Raw genomic sequence first — 19712 nt, forward strand, 5'->3', positions numbered from 1 at the left:
GTCCCTGAGCTTTTCTGCTCAATTCTAGCCTTCTACTACTTGAGCCATAGTTTCACCTTTGGCTTGTTTGGTGGTTAATTGGAAATAAGAGTCTCAAGGACTTTTCTGCCTGGGATAACTTTGAACTGTGATTTTCATATCTCAGCCACTAGTGCCTAGATGATCCTTTGTTTCATTCAATCAATAAATATTTATCAAAAAAAGCTGTGTCAGATAATGCGTTATAGCCTGGACTATAGCAGAGAACAAAACATTATGCTAGGAAAGCAATGGTGGAAAGAGAATAAATAATACAGGCAAGGGAATAAAGAGGCTGGGATCTGAATGCAGACAGCTTGGCTCCCAGGATTCATACTATCCCATCTGCCTCTGATTGCTTTCATAATGTGTGCTATCTACCTACCTCCTACAGAAGTTTACAGCTCTCTTGAATCCAATAAAATCAGTTTATAAATCTACACAGTGCATCTGCTGTTATGTAACTTCTCTGAGACTCAGTTTCCAAATCTGTGAAAATGAAAAGAGGACTTCCAACCTGTTGTGAGATCAGTGCAATTACATGAAGTGCCGGGTGTAAATTGTGAGATATCATAGGAATTTAGTGAAGTTAATGTTCCTTTTCTCTACAGAATACTACAGTACAGTATCCCCAGAAGAAGAATTGTTTTTTAAAAAATTCATTCAATCATTCATTCAACAAAATCAGTTCAATTGACCATTCAAGTCAGCTCAATAAATATTCATGGCCATACTCAATACCTAAGGCATTGTACTTGAAGGAAAAAGGAGGGACTGGGAAGGTGGCTCAGTGGTAGAGCACTTGCCTTGCATGCATGAGGCTCTGGGTTTGATTCCTCAGCACCACATAAGCAAAAAAGAAGCTGGAAGTGGCGCTGTGGCTCAAGTGGTAAAGTGCTAGCCTTGAGCTGAAGAGCTGAGGGACAGTACCCAGGCCCAGAGTTCAGGCCCCATGACCGGACACCCCCCCCCCAAAAAAAAAAAAAAAAGAAGGAAAAAGGAGAAGTCAGGCCCTTAAAGAACTTGTACTGACAAATGACATCTAAAACATCTATCTAGCAGATTTATTTATTTATTTATGTACTGGTCCTGAGGCTTGAACTCAGGGTCTGGGCACTGTCTCTGAGTCCCTTTTTGCTTAAGGCTAGCACTCTACAACTTGAGCTACTACACTTTTTCCACAATTAATTGGAGATAAGACTTTCAAAGACTTTCCTGCTTAGGCTGGCTTTGAACCTGAATCCTCAGATATCAGTCTCCTGAGTAGCTAGGATTACAGGCATGAGCTATAGGTGCCAAGCTGTAGAAGAATTCTATGGGTTAGGCAAATTCATTGGACAAGGAAAGGCTCTGTATTCTCTTAGAACAGACATCCTTAAGATGAGTGGAGTATTGAAGACTGCATATATACTATATATGCATGAGAGCCATTGATAGCTTCTTTTTTTATTGTCGGTGGTGGGGCTTTAACTCTGGGGCTGAGTGCTGTCCATCAGCTCATCAGCTCAAGGCTAGTGCTCTACCACTTGAGCCACAGCACACTTCTGGTTTTTTCTGGTGGTTTATTGGACATAAGAGTTTCAGGGGAAGTGGTGCTGTGGCTCAAACGGTAGAGCGCTTGCCTTGAGCTGAAGAATTGAGGGATAGCGCCAAAGCCCCCCAGAGTTCAAGCACCACGACCGACAAAAAAAAAAAAAGAGAGTTTCACAGACTTTTCTGCCCGGGCTGGTTTTGGACTGTGATCCTCAGATCTCAGCCTCCTGAGTAGCTAGGATTACAGATGTGAGCCACCGATGCCCAACCATTGATAGCTTCTAATCAGAGAAATACCATGACACAATTTATATTTATTGCTAGAGTTGAAGAAATAAAGACTACAATCAATGACACAGCAATTATCTCTGTGTGTGTGTGTGTGGGTGTGTGTGTGTGTGAGAGAGAGAGAGAGAGAGAGAGAGAGAGAGAGAGAGAGAAAGAGAGTGCGAGCGTGAAACACAGATACACACAGACACCCAGAAACAGAGAGATTGCTTTAAGTAGATGTTTGATACTAGGGCTATACTTGGACCAGGGTTGCAATTATTCGTGAAGATTTCCTAAACTAAAAGGATTGATGAAAACGTCAGAAGCCACACAGGTGACATACAAAAGTGGCAGAGTCGGAAGAGAACTTGAGAGGAGTGACATCTAGGAATCAGAAGTCACTAGGAGAGATCTAGAAGAGATAAGGAAGACAAATGAGATAAGGAAGATAAGGGTCCAAGGATGCCTAAAGACTTTGCAGTAGGTGGGCTTTGCCAGAGCAGCGCCCGGTGGGACTGGAGGTGGGAACTCCACGGCAATAAATGAATGAATGAGTGAATGAATGAGTGGGCACTGTGATAACAGCTAAGTGCAGGAATGAATACATCACGTGCCTGCTGGACGAGGACAGTTCCAGGGCCAATCCCAGGAAACTATCAGCCACACCCGGCTTGGAAGCCGCTCCAAGGTCAGGGTCGCCACTGGCCTCCAGGCAACCTGTCACCTTGACGACCCAAACCGGAAGGGACGGCCACGGCAAGTAATCCCGCGATATCTGGGAAGCAGGCCTTCCGGGCCTGCAACGGAGGCCGGCTCTCGCGAGACTTGCCGGGAGTCAAAGCGCGGGGGCCGGCCGTGAGGAAAAGCTGGAGCTGCGGGTGGGGAACATGTCGGAGTCCGACCTCGGCAAGAAGTGGGACCGGTGCATGGCAGATACGGTCGTGAAGATAGGTGAGGGCTTCCCGCTCTTCCCTCGCCGCGTCCGGAGCCGAGCGGCTCCGAGTCCAGAAGGGAAGTCGCTCGGGGTCAGGCTGCGGCCTGCTCTGGCGCGTCGGGCCGACCGGTCACGGGGGCGGTGGGGACACAGGCCGCGGAGCCCGCGGGGCGCCGGGGACGCCGGCGTCGGCCAGGACGCTCGGGGCGGCGGGGCGGGGCGGCGCCGGGGACGCCCGGGGCGGCGGGGCGGCCCCTCCTGGGCGGCGGCCTCGGGGTGGCAGGTGGCGGGAGAGCAGCTGCGGGAGCCCAACTCGCGCCGGCCATGTCCACCGCCGCCCCCGTGCCCCTCCGGACCCTCCCCGTCCCCCGGCTGGAAGCGTGGCACCTTCTCTGCAGGTCGCCAGCTTGAGACAGAGGCACCCCTGCAGACGGCCACTGCCAGGCTGTGATCCGCTGTCATTCCGGACTGTCACCTCATGTATCTGAATCAGAGCAGTCTGGGCCCTGACAGTGGAGACTGTGGTGACAATCTCCGGTGAGAATTGCCCTGGGAAGTAAGAGCCCGGCTACTTTTCAGTTCTCATTGTAGTTCCAGATTGTCTTTAAAAAAAAACAAAACAAACACCACGTGTTGGAGATGAGACACATTATGAAGTCATTATATGGTTGCTTGGGACTCCCGGGAAGGAGTGGAGGGGAGAGAAGGAAACTCTTTTTATTGAACCTGTCCTAAAGATCTGCGATGTGAGAGAAGCATCACTTACTTGAGAAACTGCTTTTCATAAACAGCCCTTTTACACATTATGGCATGGACAGTCAGGTGAAGGAATTTGCCCAGGCCACACTGCTAGTAAATGGCAATGTTGAGAATTTAACCCAGGTTTACTAGCTCCAAGCCCTATGCTCTTTCTCCTATATTAAATTTGATTATCTGAATTTGATTTTTTTTTTTTTTCTGATGCTGAGCCTGGGGCTTGAACTCAAGGCTTGGGTGCTGTTCCTGAGCTTTTTTGCTCAAGGCCTGTTCTCTACCATATGAGCCACAGCTCAATGCTCAAAAAGCCACTTTTGGCTTTTTGGTGGTTGAGATGAGTTTCGTGAACTTTCCTGCCAGGGCTGGCTTCAAACTGTGATCCCCAGATCATCTCAGCTTCCTGGTAGCTAGGATTACAGGTATGACCCACTGGCACCCAGTCAGATTTTATGTATGTATATATATATATATTTGGTATATTAGGAAAATCTTAGGATATTTAAAAGTATTTAGGATTATGTCCTTGAATGAAACATACTGAGAAAGAGAGAAAGTTGTAAGCCCCATGAATCTGGAATGTTATCTGATTTATTCACTGTTGTACTCTCAGCCTTTAGAAGTGTATAATTGTTGGAGTGAATGAATGAATTTATCATAGTTATCATCCCATTCCTTAATTCAACACTTAGCAGCTTTGTGATTGGAGTGGAGTGATCTAATTGCTCTGTGCCTATGTCCTTGTTTGTAAATTGTCAATAATTATTCCTCTCTCATAGAGCTGTTGGGAAGATTCAGTGAGTTAAAGGCTTACAAATGGTACACTTGGAGCTTGTGCCTGTGACTCATGCCTGTAATACTAGCTACTTAAAACGCTGAAATATGAGGATCTTGGTTTGAAGCCAACCAGAACAGAAAGTCTTATCCCAAATCCAGTTAACCAAAAAGTTGGAAGTAGAGGTGTGGCTCAGTTGGTAGAGTCCTAACCTTGAGGAGAAAAAGCCAAGCAAGAGAATGAGGCTCTGGGGCTGGGAAGGTGGCTTTTAGTGGTAGAGTGTTTGCTAGCAGGAATAAAGTCCTCAGTACCACATACACAGAAAAAGGCAGAAGTGGTGCTGTGGCTCTAGTGGTGGAGTGCTGGCCTTGAGCACAGAGAGGCCCAGGGACAGCATCTAGGCCCTGAGTTCAAACCCCAGGACTGCATCCCCCCCCCCAAAAGAAAAATGGCATTAATATTATTGATACTTACTCATTTTTGTTAGTCCTTGGGCTTGAACTCAGGGCCTGAACACTGTCCTTGAGCTTCTTTTCCTCAAGGCTAGCATTCTACCACTTGAGCTACAGCATTACTTCCAGGTTTTTCTGTTTATGTGGTGTTGAGGAATTGAACCCAGGACTTCATGCATGTTAGGCAAGCACTTTATCAGTAAGCCACATTCCTAGCCCTATTGTTAACATTTATTACTCTACCACTGTTGAGATCTGGAGGCAGTGAGCTAAGTCTCTGGTGAGTGGATGCTGGTTGGGGAAGGAGGGGATAGGACACTCACAGTGGAATATACATAAAAAGTAGCTTCAGACTTCTGTAGAAGTTTCTTTTCTTTCTTTCCTTCCCTCTCCCTCCCTCCCTCCCTCCCTTCCTTGTCCTGGGGGTTGATCTCAGGGCCTGGGCACTGTCCCTGAGCTGAGCTAGCATTCTGCCGTTACCTAGCATGACTTCACCTTCTTCTGTTCATGTGGTACTGAGGAATTCAGGGCTTCAAGAAGGCTAGGCAAGCACTCTACTGCTAAGCCACATTCCCTACCCCTCTGTAGAAGTTTTTGTAAATCAAGTAAATGTAAGGGCAAGGTCATCCAATGAATTGGCTAGGGAAATGGGTCTACATCCAACCTTTCCAAATAGCTTAGACAGATTCGAAGAGCTGATTGATCTGAGGCCAAGCTGAATTTATTTATGCTTTTTGTCAGTCATGGGGCTTGACCTCAGGGTCTGGGCACCGTTCCTGAGCTCTTTTGTCCAAGGCTATGGCTCTACCATTCTGAGCCACAGTACCACTTCCATTTTCTAGTTGTTAATTGGAGGTAAGAGTCTTTTAGACTTTCCTGCCCTGGCTGGCTTTGAACATAACATCCTCACATCTTACCCTCCTGAACTTTTCTTTTTCTTTTCTTTTCTTTTCTTTTTTTTTTTTTTAGGGGGGGGGGGTCCGGTCGTGGAGCCTGAACTCTGGGCTTGGGTGGTGTCCCTCAGCTCTTCAGCTCAAGGCTAGCACTCTACCACTTGAGCCACAGCACCACTTCTGGTTTTTTTTCCTGCTTATGTGGTGCTTAGGAATTGAACCCAGGGCCTGAAGCATGCAAGGCAAGCTCTCTACCACTGAGCCACCTTCCCAGCCCCACTTTTATTTTTCTTAAAAAAATTTTTTTTTGTGTTGGTCTAGGGGCTTGAACTCATGGCCTGAGCACTGTCCCTGAAGTTCTTTTGCTCAAGGCTGGCACTCTGCCACTAGGGCCACAGTGCCACTTTTGGCTTTTTCTGTTTATGTGGTACTGAGGAGTTGAACCCAGGGCTTCATGCATGCTAGGCAAGCACTCTATCACTAAGCTACATTCCCAGCTGGCTTTTTCTGTGTAGTTTATTGGAGATGAGTCTCATACACAGACCTTAGTGTCCAGGCTGCCTTCAAACCTTGATTCTCAGATCTCAGCTTCCTGATAGCTAGGATTACAGGTGTGAGCCATCAGTACCCCGATCTTTTTACAGTTAAAATTTTTTTTTTTTTGTCGGTCGTGGGGCTTGAACTCTGGGCCTGGGCACTGTCCCTTAGCTCTTCAGCTCAAGGCGAGCGCTCTACCACTTGAGCTACAGCGCTACTTCCGGTTTTCTGGTGGTTTATTGGAGATAGGAGTCTCACGGTCTCTCCTGCCCGGGCTGGCTTTGAACCGCGATCCTCAGATCTCAGCCTCTTGAGTAGCTAGGATTACAGGCGTGAGCCACCAGCGCCCGGCTACAGTTAAAATTTTGTTGTTAGTACTGGGACTTGAACTCTGGGCCTCAAGCTTGGTAGACAGGCATGCTTTAACACTTAATCACGCCTCCAGCCCCAAGCTGAACTTTTTTTTTTTTGGTTGGTTGGTCATGGGGCTAGCCAGCTCAAGGCTAGCGCTCTACCACTTGAGCCACAGCACCACTTCTGGTTTTCTAGTGGGTTTTTTGGAGAAGAGTCTCACAAACTTTCCTGCCAGGGCTGGCTTTGAACAGTGATCCTCAGATCTCAACCTCCTGAGTAGCTAGGATTACAGCACATGCCTCCCAAGATGAACTTTTTTTTTTTTTTTTAATTCTGAAAATACCATACAGAGGGATTACAATTACTTGGGCAAGGTAATGAGTGCATTTCTTATCAAGCATTGTTGCCTCCTCCTTTGTTTCCCCTTCCCATCCCTTCCCATCACACCCCCCGCAAGCTGAACTTTTATAGAAGAGGAAATTGAAATCTGGAGAGGTTAAGTAGCCAGAAGTTGGGGAGCTGGCCTTAGAACCCAGGTGTTCATTGCCTCAATGTCAGAAAGAAGAGGGCTGGTTTGGGTACTCAGGACTGAAGTGTCTTACAGGGATTTTGTTTTAGATTACCATGTTTGGTTGCTTTTGACTTTTTTGAGTACATTTTGCATCTCTCTTTTAAATTCTTTTTTTTTGTCTTTCATAGATCATAGAGCATACGTGTGTGTGTGTGTGTGTGTGTGTGTGTGTGTGTGTGTGAGTGAAAATACTGTACAGAGGGGTTACAATTACATGGGCAAGGTAATGAGTACATTTCTTATCAAGCATTGTTGCCTCCTCTGTTTTCCCTTCCCATCCCTTCCCATCTCCCCTCCCTGCCCAGTCTCTTTTAAATTCTGTTGGTTCAGTTCTTGTCAGTGGCTCATGCCTGTCATCCTAGCTACTCAGATGGCTTAGATAGGAGAATCACTGTTTGAAGCCAGCCCAGGTAGGAAAATCTATGAAACTGATTTTCAATTAACCAACAAAAAACCAGAAGTAGAGCAAAAAAGCCTAGGGACAATGCCCAGCTCTTGTTCAAGCCTAAGACAAGCACCAAAAACAAAAACAAAACAACAAAAAAACAAGTCTACTGCTTCACTGTCCCATGGTGATTGGTGGCAAGCATGGAAAGGCTTTAAGCATGGATTTACTGATTTATGGACCAGTATCTGGGAAAATAGAGAAGCTGAAGGTATTTTCACTACCCTCTCCAGGAAATTGTGTTATAAATGGAATGTTAGTATGATTGTTCTGGCAGTTTTCTCCATAGGATGGGTTTGGAGTCAAAGCTAGTGGTGCTGTGAGTGTGAAGCACTAACCTGAAAAAGAATGGGTATATTTGAGAAACTTCAGGAATTCCCGTTTATGAAATGGAGATAATAGCACCTCTTCCTAGGCCAGCAGTACTTAGCAGAAAAGAGGTTGTTTTACCTCTGTTTTCTGGTCTGGATAACTTTTATTTTTGGCCAGAACCCAGGTTTGAACTCAGGGTCTTGTGCTCCCTCAGCCTGCTTGTTCTATTAACTATCGAGCAGAATCTATAGACTGATTTTCTGGTGGTTTGGGGGATAATAGTCTCTGACTTTTCTGCCTGGGCTGGCCTCAGACCATGTTCTTTTGGATTTTGGCTTTCCTGTTAACAGGGTAGCTTTTGTTATAGATATTGAGCCACTGGCTCTCTCTCTCTCTCTCTCTCTTTTTTTTTTTTTTTGTCAGTCGTGGGGCTTGAACTCTGGGCCTGGGCACTGTCCCTCAGGTCTTCAGCTCAAGGCTAGCACTCTATCACTTGAGCCACAGCGCCACTTCTGGCTTTTTTTTTGCTTATATGGTGCTAAGGAATGGAACCCAGGGCCTCATACATGCAAGGCAAGCACTCTACCACTGAGCCATCTTACCAGCCCTTAATATTTATTTGTTTGTTTGTTTGTTTATTTATTGCCAGTCCTGGGGCTTGACCTCAGGGCCTGAGCACTGTTCCTGAACTTCTTTTGCTCAAGACTAGCACTCTACCACTTGAGCCACAGTACCACTTCCGGCTTTTTCTGCTTATGTGGTGTGAAGGAATCGAACCTAGGGCCTCATACATGCAAGGCAAGCACTACCACTGAGCTACCTTCCCAGCCCCAACTTGCAGATTTTTGGTGGTTCATTGAAGAGCCTCAAACTTTTCTGTCCAAGCTGGCTTTGAACTGTGAGATTCTCAGATCTCACCAGCCTGAGTAACTAGGATTACAGGAGTGAGCCACTGCTGTCCAACTGTGGTTGCCTTTTGAGTTTGAAAATGATCATATAAAACTTGAGAAGGGGGTTTCTATTTCGAGGGAGATGAGTTTGGATCTTGAGTTGGTTGTTATTGGTAATGGGATCAGGGAAAAGCAGAAGAGGAGTGAGGAGGCTTGGGGGCTTTGTTAGAATGGCTCCTGAGACCACGGGGGAGCCCTGCTTTTATCGTGTGTGTGCCTTCCCATTCCTCTAGGTAGTGCCTCCTTGGCAGCTTGCTTTCCTATACCTCAAAATGGAGATGGAATCTCAAGGAATGGTAGTTGCCCTAAGGTGAGATTTGGTCCAGTGCAGGCTTCCAGTAAATGATGGTAATCTCTGTGAGTCTGCTTGCCAGGCTTATACCTAAAGTGTCTTTTTTTTTTTTTGGTTGTGGGGCTTGAACTCAGTGCCTGGGGCACTGTCCCTGAGATTATTTTTTTTTTGGGGGGGGGTCCGGTCGTGGGGCCTGAACTCTGGGCCTGGGCACTGTCCTCAGCTCTTCAGCTCAAGGCTAGCATTCTACCACTTGAGCCACAGGGCCGCTCTCTTTTTGCTTATGTGGTACTGAGGAATTGAACCCAGGGCCTCATGCATGCAAGGCAAGCTCTACCACTGAGCTCTACCACTGAGCCACCTTCCCAGCCCCAGATTTTTTTTTTTTTTTCTTTTTTTGCTCAAGGAGAGCACTCTACCACTTGAGCCACAGTTCCACTTCCAGTTTTCTGGTGGTTCATTGGAGATAAGAGCCTACAGACTTTCCTGCCTAGGCTGGCTTTGACCTGTGATCTGAGGATTGCAGCCTCCTGAGTTGCTAGGATTAGAGGTGTGAGCCACCAGCGCCTTGCCTAAAGTGTTTTCATTCATTTCCCACCAGTTTGTTGAAAATGTGTCATGTCCCCCCCCCCCCCACACACACACACCTGCTCACCCACCCACCCACCCACCCACCCAGGATCAAACAAACCCTGAGCCTTGTGTTCTACCATTGGACTCTGTCCCAGCATTACCCCTTGTGTTCTTGCTTAGCTTCTTTGGCACTCTTACCACTTGAACTATACTTCTACTTTTGACTTTTGGCTAATTAGTGACAAGAATCTATCTCATGGACTTTTTCTGCCTGGGTTCCCTTCAAACCTGAATAGCTAGGATTACAGTGGCCAGCCTTTTTTGTTTTGTTTTGTTTTTGGTGCTGGTATCAGGCTTGAACTCAGGGCCTGTGCTTTCATCATCTTTTTTTGCTCACAGCTGGCAAGCTTACCATTTGAGCCACACCTCCAGCCTGACATTTTGCTTATTAATTGGAGATAGAGTCTCAAAGACTTTTCTGCCCAAGCTTTCTTTGAACTTAATCCTCAGATCTCAGCCTCTTGAGCTGCTAGGATTATATGCATGAGCCACCAGCACCTGACTTTCTACCAGGTTTTTTTTTTTTTTTTTTTTTGTCGGTTGTGGGGCTTGAACTCTGGGCCTGGGCGCTGTCCCTCAGCTCTTCAGCTCAAGGCGAGCGCTCTACCACTTGAGCTACAGCGCCACTTCCGGTTTTCTGGTGGTTTATTGGAGATAGGAGTCTCACGGTCTCTCCTGCCCGGGCTGGCTTTGAACCGCGATCCTCAGATCTCAGCCTCCTGAGTAGCTAGGATTACAGGCGTGAGCCACCAGCGCCCGGCTCTACCAGGTTTTTATTTCACTGGGGGATATAAATGACTGTCAGTAGATGGTAATAAAGTAGTGTTAGGAATGTATTAGAGTAGTCAAATATGGAGAGTACTTCTGCATTTAAACAAAGTGGTGGTGTTTGGTTTAAGCAGTTGCGCCAGAGCCTTACTACAGGAAATTAAAAGGATGAAGAACATTACATTTTATGAATGGCATGTTCCGTTAGCTTTCTGTGAGTGCGTCATTAATGGGTTTTGCTAATTTTATGGACTTTTTTTTAACCAGATTTCTGGAATGTTCTGCTTTTTTTTTGCTTTTCTATCTTCAGAGTGAAAAGACTAATGTTTATTTTCCTTATGTACCAAGTAATTGGTCCTGTGTGTACCCACAAGCAGGAATAAGTCACTTTTTTTTGTTGATCATGGGGCTTGAACTTGGGACCTGGGTGCTGTCCCTGAGCTCTTCAGCTCAAGGCAAGCGCTCTACTACTTGAGCCATAGTGCCACTTCCAGTTTTCTGCTGATTAATTGGAGATAACAGTCTAACAGACTTTCTTGCCCCAGGTGGCTTTGAAGCACAATGCTCAGATCTCAGCCTCTTGTGTAGCTAGGATTACAGGCTTGAACCACCAGCACCCAGTTCCTTCCCTTCCCCTTCCCCTTCCTTTCCCTTTTCTTTTCTCTCTCCCTCCTTCCTTCCTCCCTCCCTCCCTTCTTTCCTTTCCCTCCCTCCCTTCTTTTCTTCCCCTTCTTCCCTCCCTCTTTCTCCCTCTTTCTTTCCCTCCCTCTTTCTTTCTTTACTTTCTTCCTTTCTCTCTTTCTCTTTCTCTTTCTTTCTTTCTTTCTTCCTTTCTCTTTTTCTCTCTTTCTCTTTCTTTCTTTCTTCCTTTCTCTTTTTCTCTTCTCTTTCTTTCTCTTTCCTTCCTTCCTTCCTTTCTATCTCCTTCCTTCCTTCCTTCCTTCCTTCCTTCCTTCCTTCCTTCCTTCCTTTCTTTCTTTCTTTCTTTCTTTCTTTCTTTCTTTCTTTCTTTCTTTCTTTCTTTCTTTCTTTCTTTCATAATGAGCATAGGTGGCCTAGTAGTTCGGGTCCCTCATCAACCCTAGTTTGGTCTCAGCGCTCTTCATGGTATAGGAGGTTATGTCTGTTGTCTCTGAAAACAGGATTTTAAATGAGAAAAATGTCAGCCTTGAGGGTCTGCTTCCCTGGAGTTTGAGTTCCTGAGCCCTGCAAGTGTGGGCATAGAGGTGCTGTCATTGTTGTAAGCGCCTCTTATAGCCAGTTCATCCTTGAGTGGCAGGCTGTGATGCTTATGACCAAGTTGATGACTGTGTGATGGGAACCAGGGTCTCACTGAAGGTTCTCTGGAGGGTGCTTTGAAGATGAGCTGAAGCTAGTATTTCCTGGGATATTTCATATCCTGGTCCTGAGGTAAACCAGAAACTTTAATACTATGTCCGTTTTTCCTCAGGATTTTTAGTTTATTATAAAAGAAGGGGCAGAGCCTGAGTATTGGTGTCTCATGCCTAGAATCCTAGTTACTCAACAGGCTGAAATCTGAGGATTTTGGTTCCAAACCAGTCCAGGCAGAAAAGTCCCTATGAGAGACTTTATTTTTTTTTTGGGGGGGGGGGCGTCCTTGGGCTTGAGCTTAGGACCTGGGCACTGACCCTGAGCTTTGCCTCAAGGCTAGCACTCTGCCACTTGAGCTACAGTGCCACTTCCAGTTTTTTGTTTTTTTTTTCCTGTTTATGTGGTACTGAGGAATGGAACCCAGGGCTTCATGCATGCTGGGCAAGCACTCTACCACCAAGCCACATTCCCAGTGCTGTGCCTCCCTCCTCTTCCCCCCTACCCCCCTTATCTCCAATTAACCACTCAAAAACTAGAAGTGGAACTATGGCTCAAAGTGGTAGGGCACTAACCTTGAGCTAAATAGCTCAGGAACAGAGTCCAGGCCCAGAGTTCAAGCCCCAGCACTGGCAAAAAAAAAGGATGGTGATGATACAGAAAGAGTGGTTCTGGGGGGCTGGGAAGGTGGCTCAGTGGTAGAGTGCTTGCCTTGTATGCATGAGGCCCTGGGTTCGATTCCTCAGCACCACATAAGAAAAAAGCCAGAAGTGGCGCTGTGGCTCAAGTGGTAGAGCCCTAGCCTTGAGCTGAAGAGCTGAGGGACAGTGCCCAGGCCCAGAGTTCAGGCCCCACGACCGGACCCAAAAAAAAAAAAAAAAATCTGTCTTTTTGCTGGAGTTTGAAGTTAATAAATGTTATGTTGTTTTGTTTGTGTTGTATATTTCTAAATAATGTAGGAAATCCTCCACTTGTGGCAGAAGTATGAATAATGGAACCCCGATCCTGCTGAAGGGGGATTTTCTGTCAGTCTTATAGAATAATGTAATTAGGCACTATATGGACCTTGAAAACATTAGATTTTTGTTCTGGTTGTGGTTTTATGCTTTCCTAAAATGTGGCTTGAAACAGCTTATTAGTAAATATGCTGACTTGCTTTCTTTGGCAAGTACATTTCAGTATTCACTCCAAGTAAAAATACAAATATTTATAAAAGTTGTTTAGTGCAGTAATATTTTTACTATGGGCCATTGACCCCCTAGTGAAATATTAGGACATTGTAGATTGAATCCTGTTTATTTAAAGGCCAGAGGGAAACAGAAAGCTAATTGAATGCTCATTAATGTACCAACAGGTTTGATACATTAATATATTATCCCTTAACTCATTGAGGAAGTTTATGAATCTCTAGCAAGAAAAAGAAGTTGTAGAAATTGAGAAACTGATTATTATCTTTTTTTTCCCTGCTGGAGAGGGAACCCCAGGCCTTGTGTGCTATTATTGTGTGTTCTATCACCAAGCTACACTCTTGATTTAAGTGTATATGAAAATGTAAATGCTCCAAAATAGTCAAAGGAACTTTTTTTTGTCCATCAGGGGCTGGACTCTGGGCCTGTGTCCCTGAGCTCTTTTGCTCAAAGCTAGCACTGTACCACTTTAAGCCACACAGCACCACTTCAGGTTTTTTGGTGGTTAATTGGAGATAAGAGTCTTTTGGACTTTTTTTTTTTAGTCCAGTCATGGGGCCTGAACTCTGGGCCTGGGCACTGTCCCTCAGCTCTTCAGCTCAAGGCTAGCGCTCTACCACTTGAGCCACAGCGCCACTTCCGGCTTTTTTCTTTTTGCTTATGTGGTGCTGGGGAATCGAACACAGGGCCTCAGGCATGCAAGACAAGCGCTCTACCACTGAGCCAACTTCCCAGCCCTCTTTTGGACTTTCTTGACTGAGCTGGCTTTGAACTGTGATCCTCAGATCCCAACCTTATGAGTAGTTAGGATTACAAGCATGAGCCACCAGCTCCTAGCTAATCAAAGGTTTTTTTTTTTTTTGTTTTTTTTTTTTTTGCCAGTCGTGGGGCCTGAACTCTGGGCCTGGGCACTGACAGCTCTTCAGCTCAAGGCTAGTGCTCTATCACTTGAGCCACAGCGCTACTTCCAGCTTTTTCTGCTTATGTGGTGCTGAGAAATCTAACCCAGGGCCTCATGCATGCAAGGCAAGCACTCTACCACTGAGCCACCTTCCCAGCCCCTCAAAGGTAGTTTTAAGAACAAAGTTGGGGGACTTATTATTCAGTTTCAATACTTAAGCTATAAGACAGTGGTATTGGAGAAGGGATACACATATAGATCAGTAGAACACTATACATACTGAAAGTAGTCCCATAAACATGTAGCCAATTTATTTTCTGCAAAGGTAATTTGATGGCAAAAGAAAAATCTTTTCAAGAAATTGTTGTAGAATAACTGGGTATCCACGTAGAGATAGAATGTACCTCCTAGAAAGGATCGTAGACCTGAATGTAAAAACTCAAAGTGAGCCCAGTGCCCGTGGCCCAAGCCTATAATCCTAGCTACACAAAAGGTTGAGATCTGAGGATCATGGTTCAAAGCTATCCCGGGCAGGAAAGTCTGCGAGACTCTAATCTTCAATTAACCACCAGAAAATTGGAAGTGGCTCTGTTGCTCAAATGGTAGAGCACTAGCCTTGTGCTAAAGAGCTGAGGAACAGCGCCCAGGCCCAGAGTTCAAGCCCCACGACTGACAAAAAAGAAAAAGTTGAAAGTGCCCTACCACCTAAGCCCCTAGCTCAGATTGTGCACTTGAAATGGGTACAGTTTATTTATTATTGCATATAAACTATGCCTAAAAAGTTATTTAAATTCAATATATATATTAGACAATGAATGAAAAGTCAGCAGTGAGATTCTTCAAAACTTGTTTTTAAGAAGGATGGGGACGCCAGGTGTGGTGGCTCATGCCTGTAATCCTGGCTACTCAGGAGGCTGAGATCTGAGGATCATGGTTCAAAGCCAACCCCAGGCAGGAAAATCAGTGAGGCTCATCTCCAATTCACCACCAGAAAACCGAAAGTGGCGCTGTGGCTCAAGTGGTAGAGTGCTTGCCTTGAGCTGAAGAGCTCAAGTTCAAGCCCCATGACAGACCGGGGGGAGGGGAGGGGGGGGGAAAGGAGGAGGATGGGGAGGCTGGGAATGTTACTCAGTGGTAGAGTGCTTGCCTAGCATGTATGAAGCCCTGGGTTCATTTCCTCAGTACAACATAAACCGAAAAGGCCAGAAGTGGTGCTGTGGCTCAAGGGGTAGAGTACTACCAACCTTGAGCAAAAGAAGCTCAGGGACAGTGCCCAGTCCCTGAGTTCAAGTCCCAGAACTGGCCAAAAAAAAAAAAAAAAAAGGAAAGAAAGAAAAGAAAAAAGGTTGGGGAACAACCAGGTCTCCCACACTGTATATATGTGGTAGTGGCAATTAGTGCCACCACTTTGGGAACTGGCCTCAGCATACTAGAGAAAACCTTCTCTGAACCTCGTGACCATATGCGTAGATGTGCTCTCTGTGGAGGTGCATGCTGGGACTCCAGAGCACTGTTCACATTGGATTGTGAACAGTGTTATGTGACGATGTCCATTATGATGGTGGTGACAAAATCTGTTCCCAACCATGTGTGCTAGCCTTCTCACTTACGACTCCTTTCCATACAGAAAGTTAAGAACTGGCAAAACAATGTTGTTAGAACTCATGAGTAGAGGGGTACAGGCATGAAGTGGTTACAAAAGACCTGTACCTGTTATGGATAGAGTGTCACTCACTGTAAGGCGTGAGAAGCCAGCCACAGAGCCCTGTGATGGGCAAGCCCATATGAGAGCTAAACAACAAACAAGCCAGGCTGTCTCTAGGGAAGAACTCTGTCTGATCTGGAAGATCATTATTAACCTCACACTTTTTCTTAGAAGAAAGTACACAAATGGGAAATTTCTGTTAAAAATTTATTTTGAACCTTAAATAATTTCAGCTGTGTTATGTAGCATGACACTAAAGTGGGAGTTTCTTCAAACTTGCCACAAACTGTGGAATATGAGCATTGGCACCAAATAAAAGAAGTTTATCCTGGGCAGGTGAACAGGACCTGCTGGGATGGATGTGCTGTCCATCCCATCTTATGGCCCTTGGTCAGCCCGGTTGAATAGTCTCTTTGAAATAGCGGAGTATGGTTTCAAAATGTCACTTAAGATCCCCTAGAGGTCAGCTCTGGACGCAGGAGGTACTGAGGAAAGTAAGAGGGAGGACTGAGCAAGTGGATTTTCTCAGCCTCCTGACTAGCTAGGATTACAGGTGTGAGCCACCAGCACCCAGCTTATTGATATGTTTTATGTGTCTGTTTTCTGTGAGATGTTTTAGTTGGAAAGTAAAATTCCATTTCTTGAGGGGGGTGAAGAGGGGTGGGGATGAGGAGAGCTTTGATCTATCTTAGTGAGAATTCTTATTTCACAGATTGGAAACTGATCCTGGATAGGTCTCCCTGTAGGATGATTTGTTTAGACCCCTTTGTTTCTGGGTGGTTTATCCACTACCGCTGGGCACATGCCATGGGCATCCATACTGCTGGTTGTTATTTAGCCCACTGGTTAGTGGGCTGGAGGTGGGGCTAGGCGGTGGAGCACTTGGCACATGCAATGGGTCCCATCCTTAGCACAGCAGAAAAAGAAGAAAAAAGATTGTGTTTGTGCTGAATGTGATAGTTTCTTATTTTCCTTATGATTGCTCCAGAGGCTTAACTAAGAGATGACAGTTGGTACTTCTGTAGTTTGGAGTTTCCAGAACATGCCCTGTAAAGCATGATGGAGTTCAGGAGGCAGGGCCTACATTAACTTGGCTCCTCAAACAGCAACTGGCAGTTGGATGTGCTGGCCTGCTGTGGGAGGTGTCTGTAGAGAACAGGTTTTTGCTGCTCTAAAGAGGACAGACAGAAACAATTAACTGCTGCAAGGATAAGGGAAGTAAGGCCGTCTGTGTCATCTCCTTTAGCTGGAGAGGCAGTGTGCAACAGTGGAAGGAAGTGATGTTGTTGGCCTCTCTGACCCTTAATTTCTTCTTTGGTATGCTAATCTGTACATAGTCCCACCCCAGGTGTGGTACTAGGGTTTGAACTAAGGGCCTCACACTTGGTAGGCAGCTGGCTCTATGCTTGAGCCACACCTCCAACTCTTGCTTTCCTTTTGTTGTTGTTAGTTGTGGGGCTTGAATTTAGGGCCTGGGCACCATCCCTTAGCCTTTCTGCTGAAAGCTAGGGTTCTACCCCTTTGAGCCACAGCTCCACTTCTGGTTTTGGAGTAGTTAATTGGAGATAAGAGTCTCATGGACTTTCCTTCCTGGGCTAGCTTTGAACTACCATCCTCAGATCTCAGCATGATTACAGGCATGAGATACCAGCCCCTGGTGTTTTCATTATGTTCATTATGTTTTTTGTTTTTTTTTTTTTTTTGGTTGGTCGTGGGGCTTGAACTCTGGGCCTGGGCGCTGTCCCTCAGCTCTTCAGCTCAAGGCGAGCACTCTACCACTTGAGCTACAGCGCCACTTCCGGTTTTCTGGTGGTTTATTGGAGATAGGAGTCTCACGGTCTCTCCTGCCCGGGCTGGCTTTGAACCGAGATCCTCAGATCTCAGCCTCCTGAGTAGCTAGGATTACAGGCGTGAGCCACCAGCGCCCAGCTTCATTATGTTTTGAGTGAGGGGAAAAAAAAGACCTAAGAAGCTGGGCCATCAGAGGAAGAGTGGGATTTGAGCTCAAGGCCTGGGTGCTGTTGGTTAGCTTTTTCTCTCAAGGCTGGTGTTCTATTACTTGAGATATACTTCCATTCCAGCTTTTTTTTATGGTTAATGGGAGATGAATCTCACAGACTTGCTTGGCATTGGTGGATCATGCCTGTAATCTAAGCTACTCAGGAAACTTGAGATCTGAGGATCAGGTTCAAAGCCAGCCCAGGCAGGAAAGTCTATAAGATTCTTATCTCCAAAGAACCACTAGAAAACCAGAAATGATGCTGTGGCTCAAAGTGATAGAGTACTAGACTTGAATGGAAAAGCTCAGGAATAACACCCAGGCCAAGTTCAAGACCACCACCACCAGCAACAAAAAGAATAATGGCTTTAGAAACTCAATTATGGGCCAGGTGCTGGTAGCTCAGGGCCATTGAGTTCAAGCCATGGAGGGGTGGGGAAGGGAGAAGGTCTCAGATTTTTCCTACCCCGAGTGGCTTCAAATTGAGATCTTTAGATGTCAGCCTTCTGAGTGGCTAAGATTACAGGTATGAGCCACAGAAGTCCAGTGCCACTAATCTTATATTCCCAGAAAAGACTATGACCATTGAAAATGTTTACTAGTTATTTTTCTTCTCAACCTGACTTTTTTTTATCAGCTCATAACTTATACTAGGCTACTTTTCCTTTTCACTCATTTTATGAAAACTGATTTGGTGGGCTCTTGGTGTGTGGAAGTGCAAAGATGTGAAGCAGTCATTTTCTAGTCATTTCTAAGTAAGTTGTTAGAAAAGGGTATGTGCTGTCGGGCCTGGTGGTTCATGCCTGTAATCCTAGCTACTAAGGAGGCTGAGATCTGAGGATTGAGGTTCAAATCCAGCCTAGGCAAGAAACTCTGTGAGATTCTTATCTCCAATAAACCACTCAGAAAACCAGAAGTGGTGCTGCTGCTCAAGAGGTAGAGCACTAGCCTTGAGCTGAAGAGCTGAGGGACAGCGCCCAGGCCCAGAGTTCAAGCCCCACGACTGACCAAAATAAAAAAAAAAGGGTATGTTCACTGCTGTGGAATAAAGCCAGTGGGTACAGTTTCTGTAACTTAGGTTTGGTGCCTTAATAGAGGCAGATATGGAGAGCCAGAAGAAGGCCACATTTGCTCATGGAAGCACCAGATTCAAGCAAGTCCTCCACCACTTTGGCAAATGCTGACCCCCTTTAATGGCTTTACCTGTCTTCCTCAGGGAGACTTCTTACTGTCCTTACCTATGGATTACTAGTATCAAATTGCCATTAGATGCCATCACTCAGAACTTCTTAGCCTTGGCCAAATAGCTATTTTATCCTTCACTGCCTACTTTAATACCATGTTCTATTTCTCCCCATCTTGGAATACTGGAAACCAAAGAATGTAGGTGAGCAGAAAAGAGAGAAGCTGAAGTTTGGGTCTTGGGGCTAGGGGTGTGGTCCAGTGGAAGAGGGCTTGCCTCGCATGCTCAAGGTCTTAAGTTTGATACTCCATACTACAAACAACACTAAGAAACTTAGCACTACTAACACCACTAAAAACCTGAGTTTGGCCCCATCTCCTACTGCAGTGGCCTTTTCTTAACTGCATCTTTAATGGAAGCTTCCGCTTTCTCCTTGTTGTGCCAGAGGGAACCGCCTCTGCTTGAAACCACAATCCCTCAAAGCTGAGATTAAAGATGTGTACCATCACACTTAGCTGATTTACTGGCTGATAGAGTTGAGGTCTTCTTTTTTGTCTAGACTGGCCTTGAACCAAGTATTGTAGGTGGGAGCCAGTGTGTGTGTGTGTGTGTGTGTGTGTGTGTGTGTGTGTGTGTGTGTGTGTGTTGGGGTGGGGTTTCACTATATTGTCCAGGCTGGCCTGGAATACATAGTCTGAAATGATCCTCCTTCTTAAACCTCCCAAGTGGTAGGATTACAGGGACTCATCCCTTCTCCCCTCATTTCCCATACTCTCTTCTTCCCTTTTCTCTCCTCCTCTCTCTTCTCCTTTCAGTGTTCTACATCTGACCTCCACTCTCAGTTCTACCTCTTTTCTACAAGAAGCGTACACATATAATGTCCTAGGGACTAAGGCACAGCTGTTAAATGATCATGCC

General features: G+C 45.7%; 1 protein-coding gene across 1 annotated transcript in view; it reads left to right on the forward strand.

Annotated features, from left to right (window-relative positions):
• The first annotated feature begins 2639 nt into the window (after positions 1–2639).
• The window catches only part of Micos10 (mitochondrial contact site and cristae organizing system subunit 10), a 32810-nt gene continuing 15737 nt past the window's right edge, over positions 2640–19712 (forward strand). Inside the window, exon 1 of the mRNA XM_042688578.1 lies at positions 2640–2772. Coding sequence (XP_042544512.1) covers positions 2709–2772 — 64 coding nt within the window. The 5' untranslated portion in view covers positions 2640–2708. The remainder of the gene's footprint in view (positions 2773–19712) is intronic.

Source organism: Dipodomys spectabilis, unplaced genomic scaffold (assembly GCF_019054845.1).
Source record: "Dipodomys spectabilis isolate Male_0828 unplaced genomic scaffold, ASM1905484v1 ptg000118l, whole genome shotgun sequence".
Lineage (NCBI taxonomy): Eukaryota > Metazoa > Chordata > Mammalia > Rodentia > Heteromyidae > Dipodomys > Dipodomys spectabilis.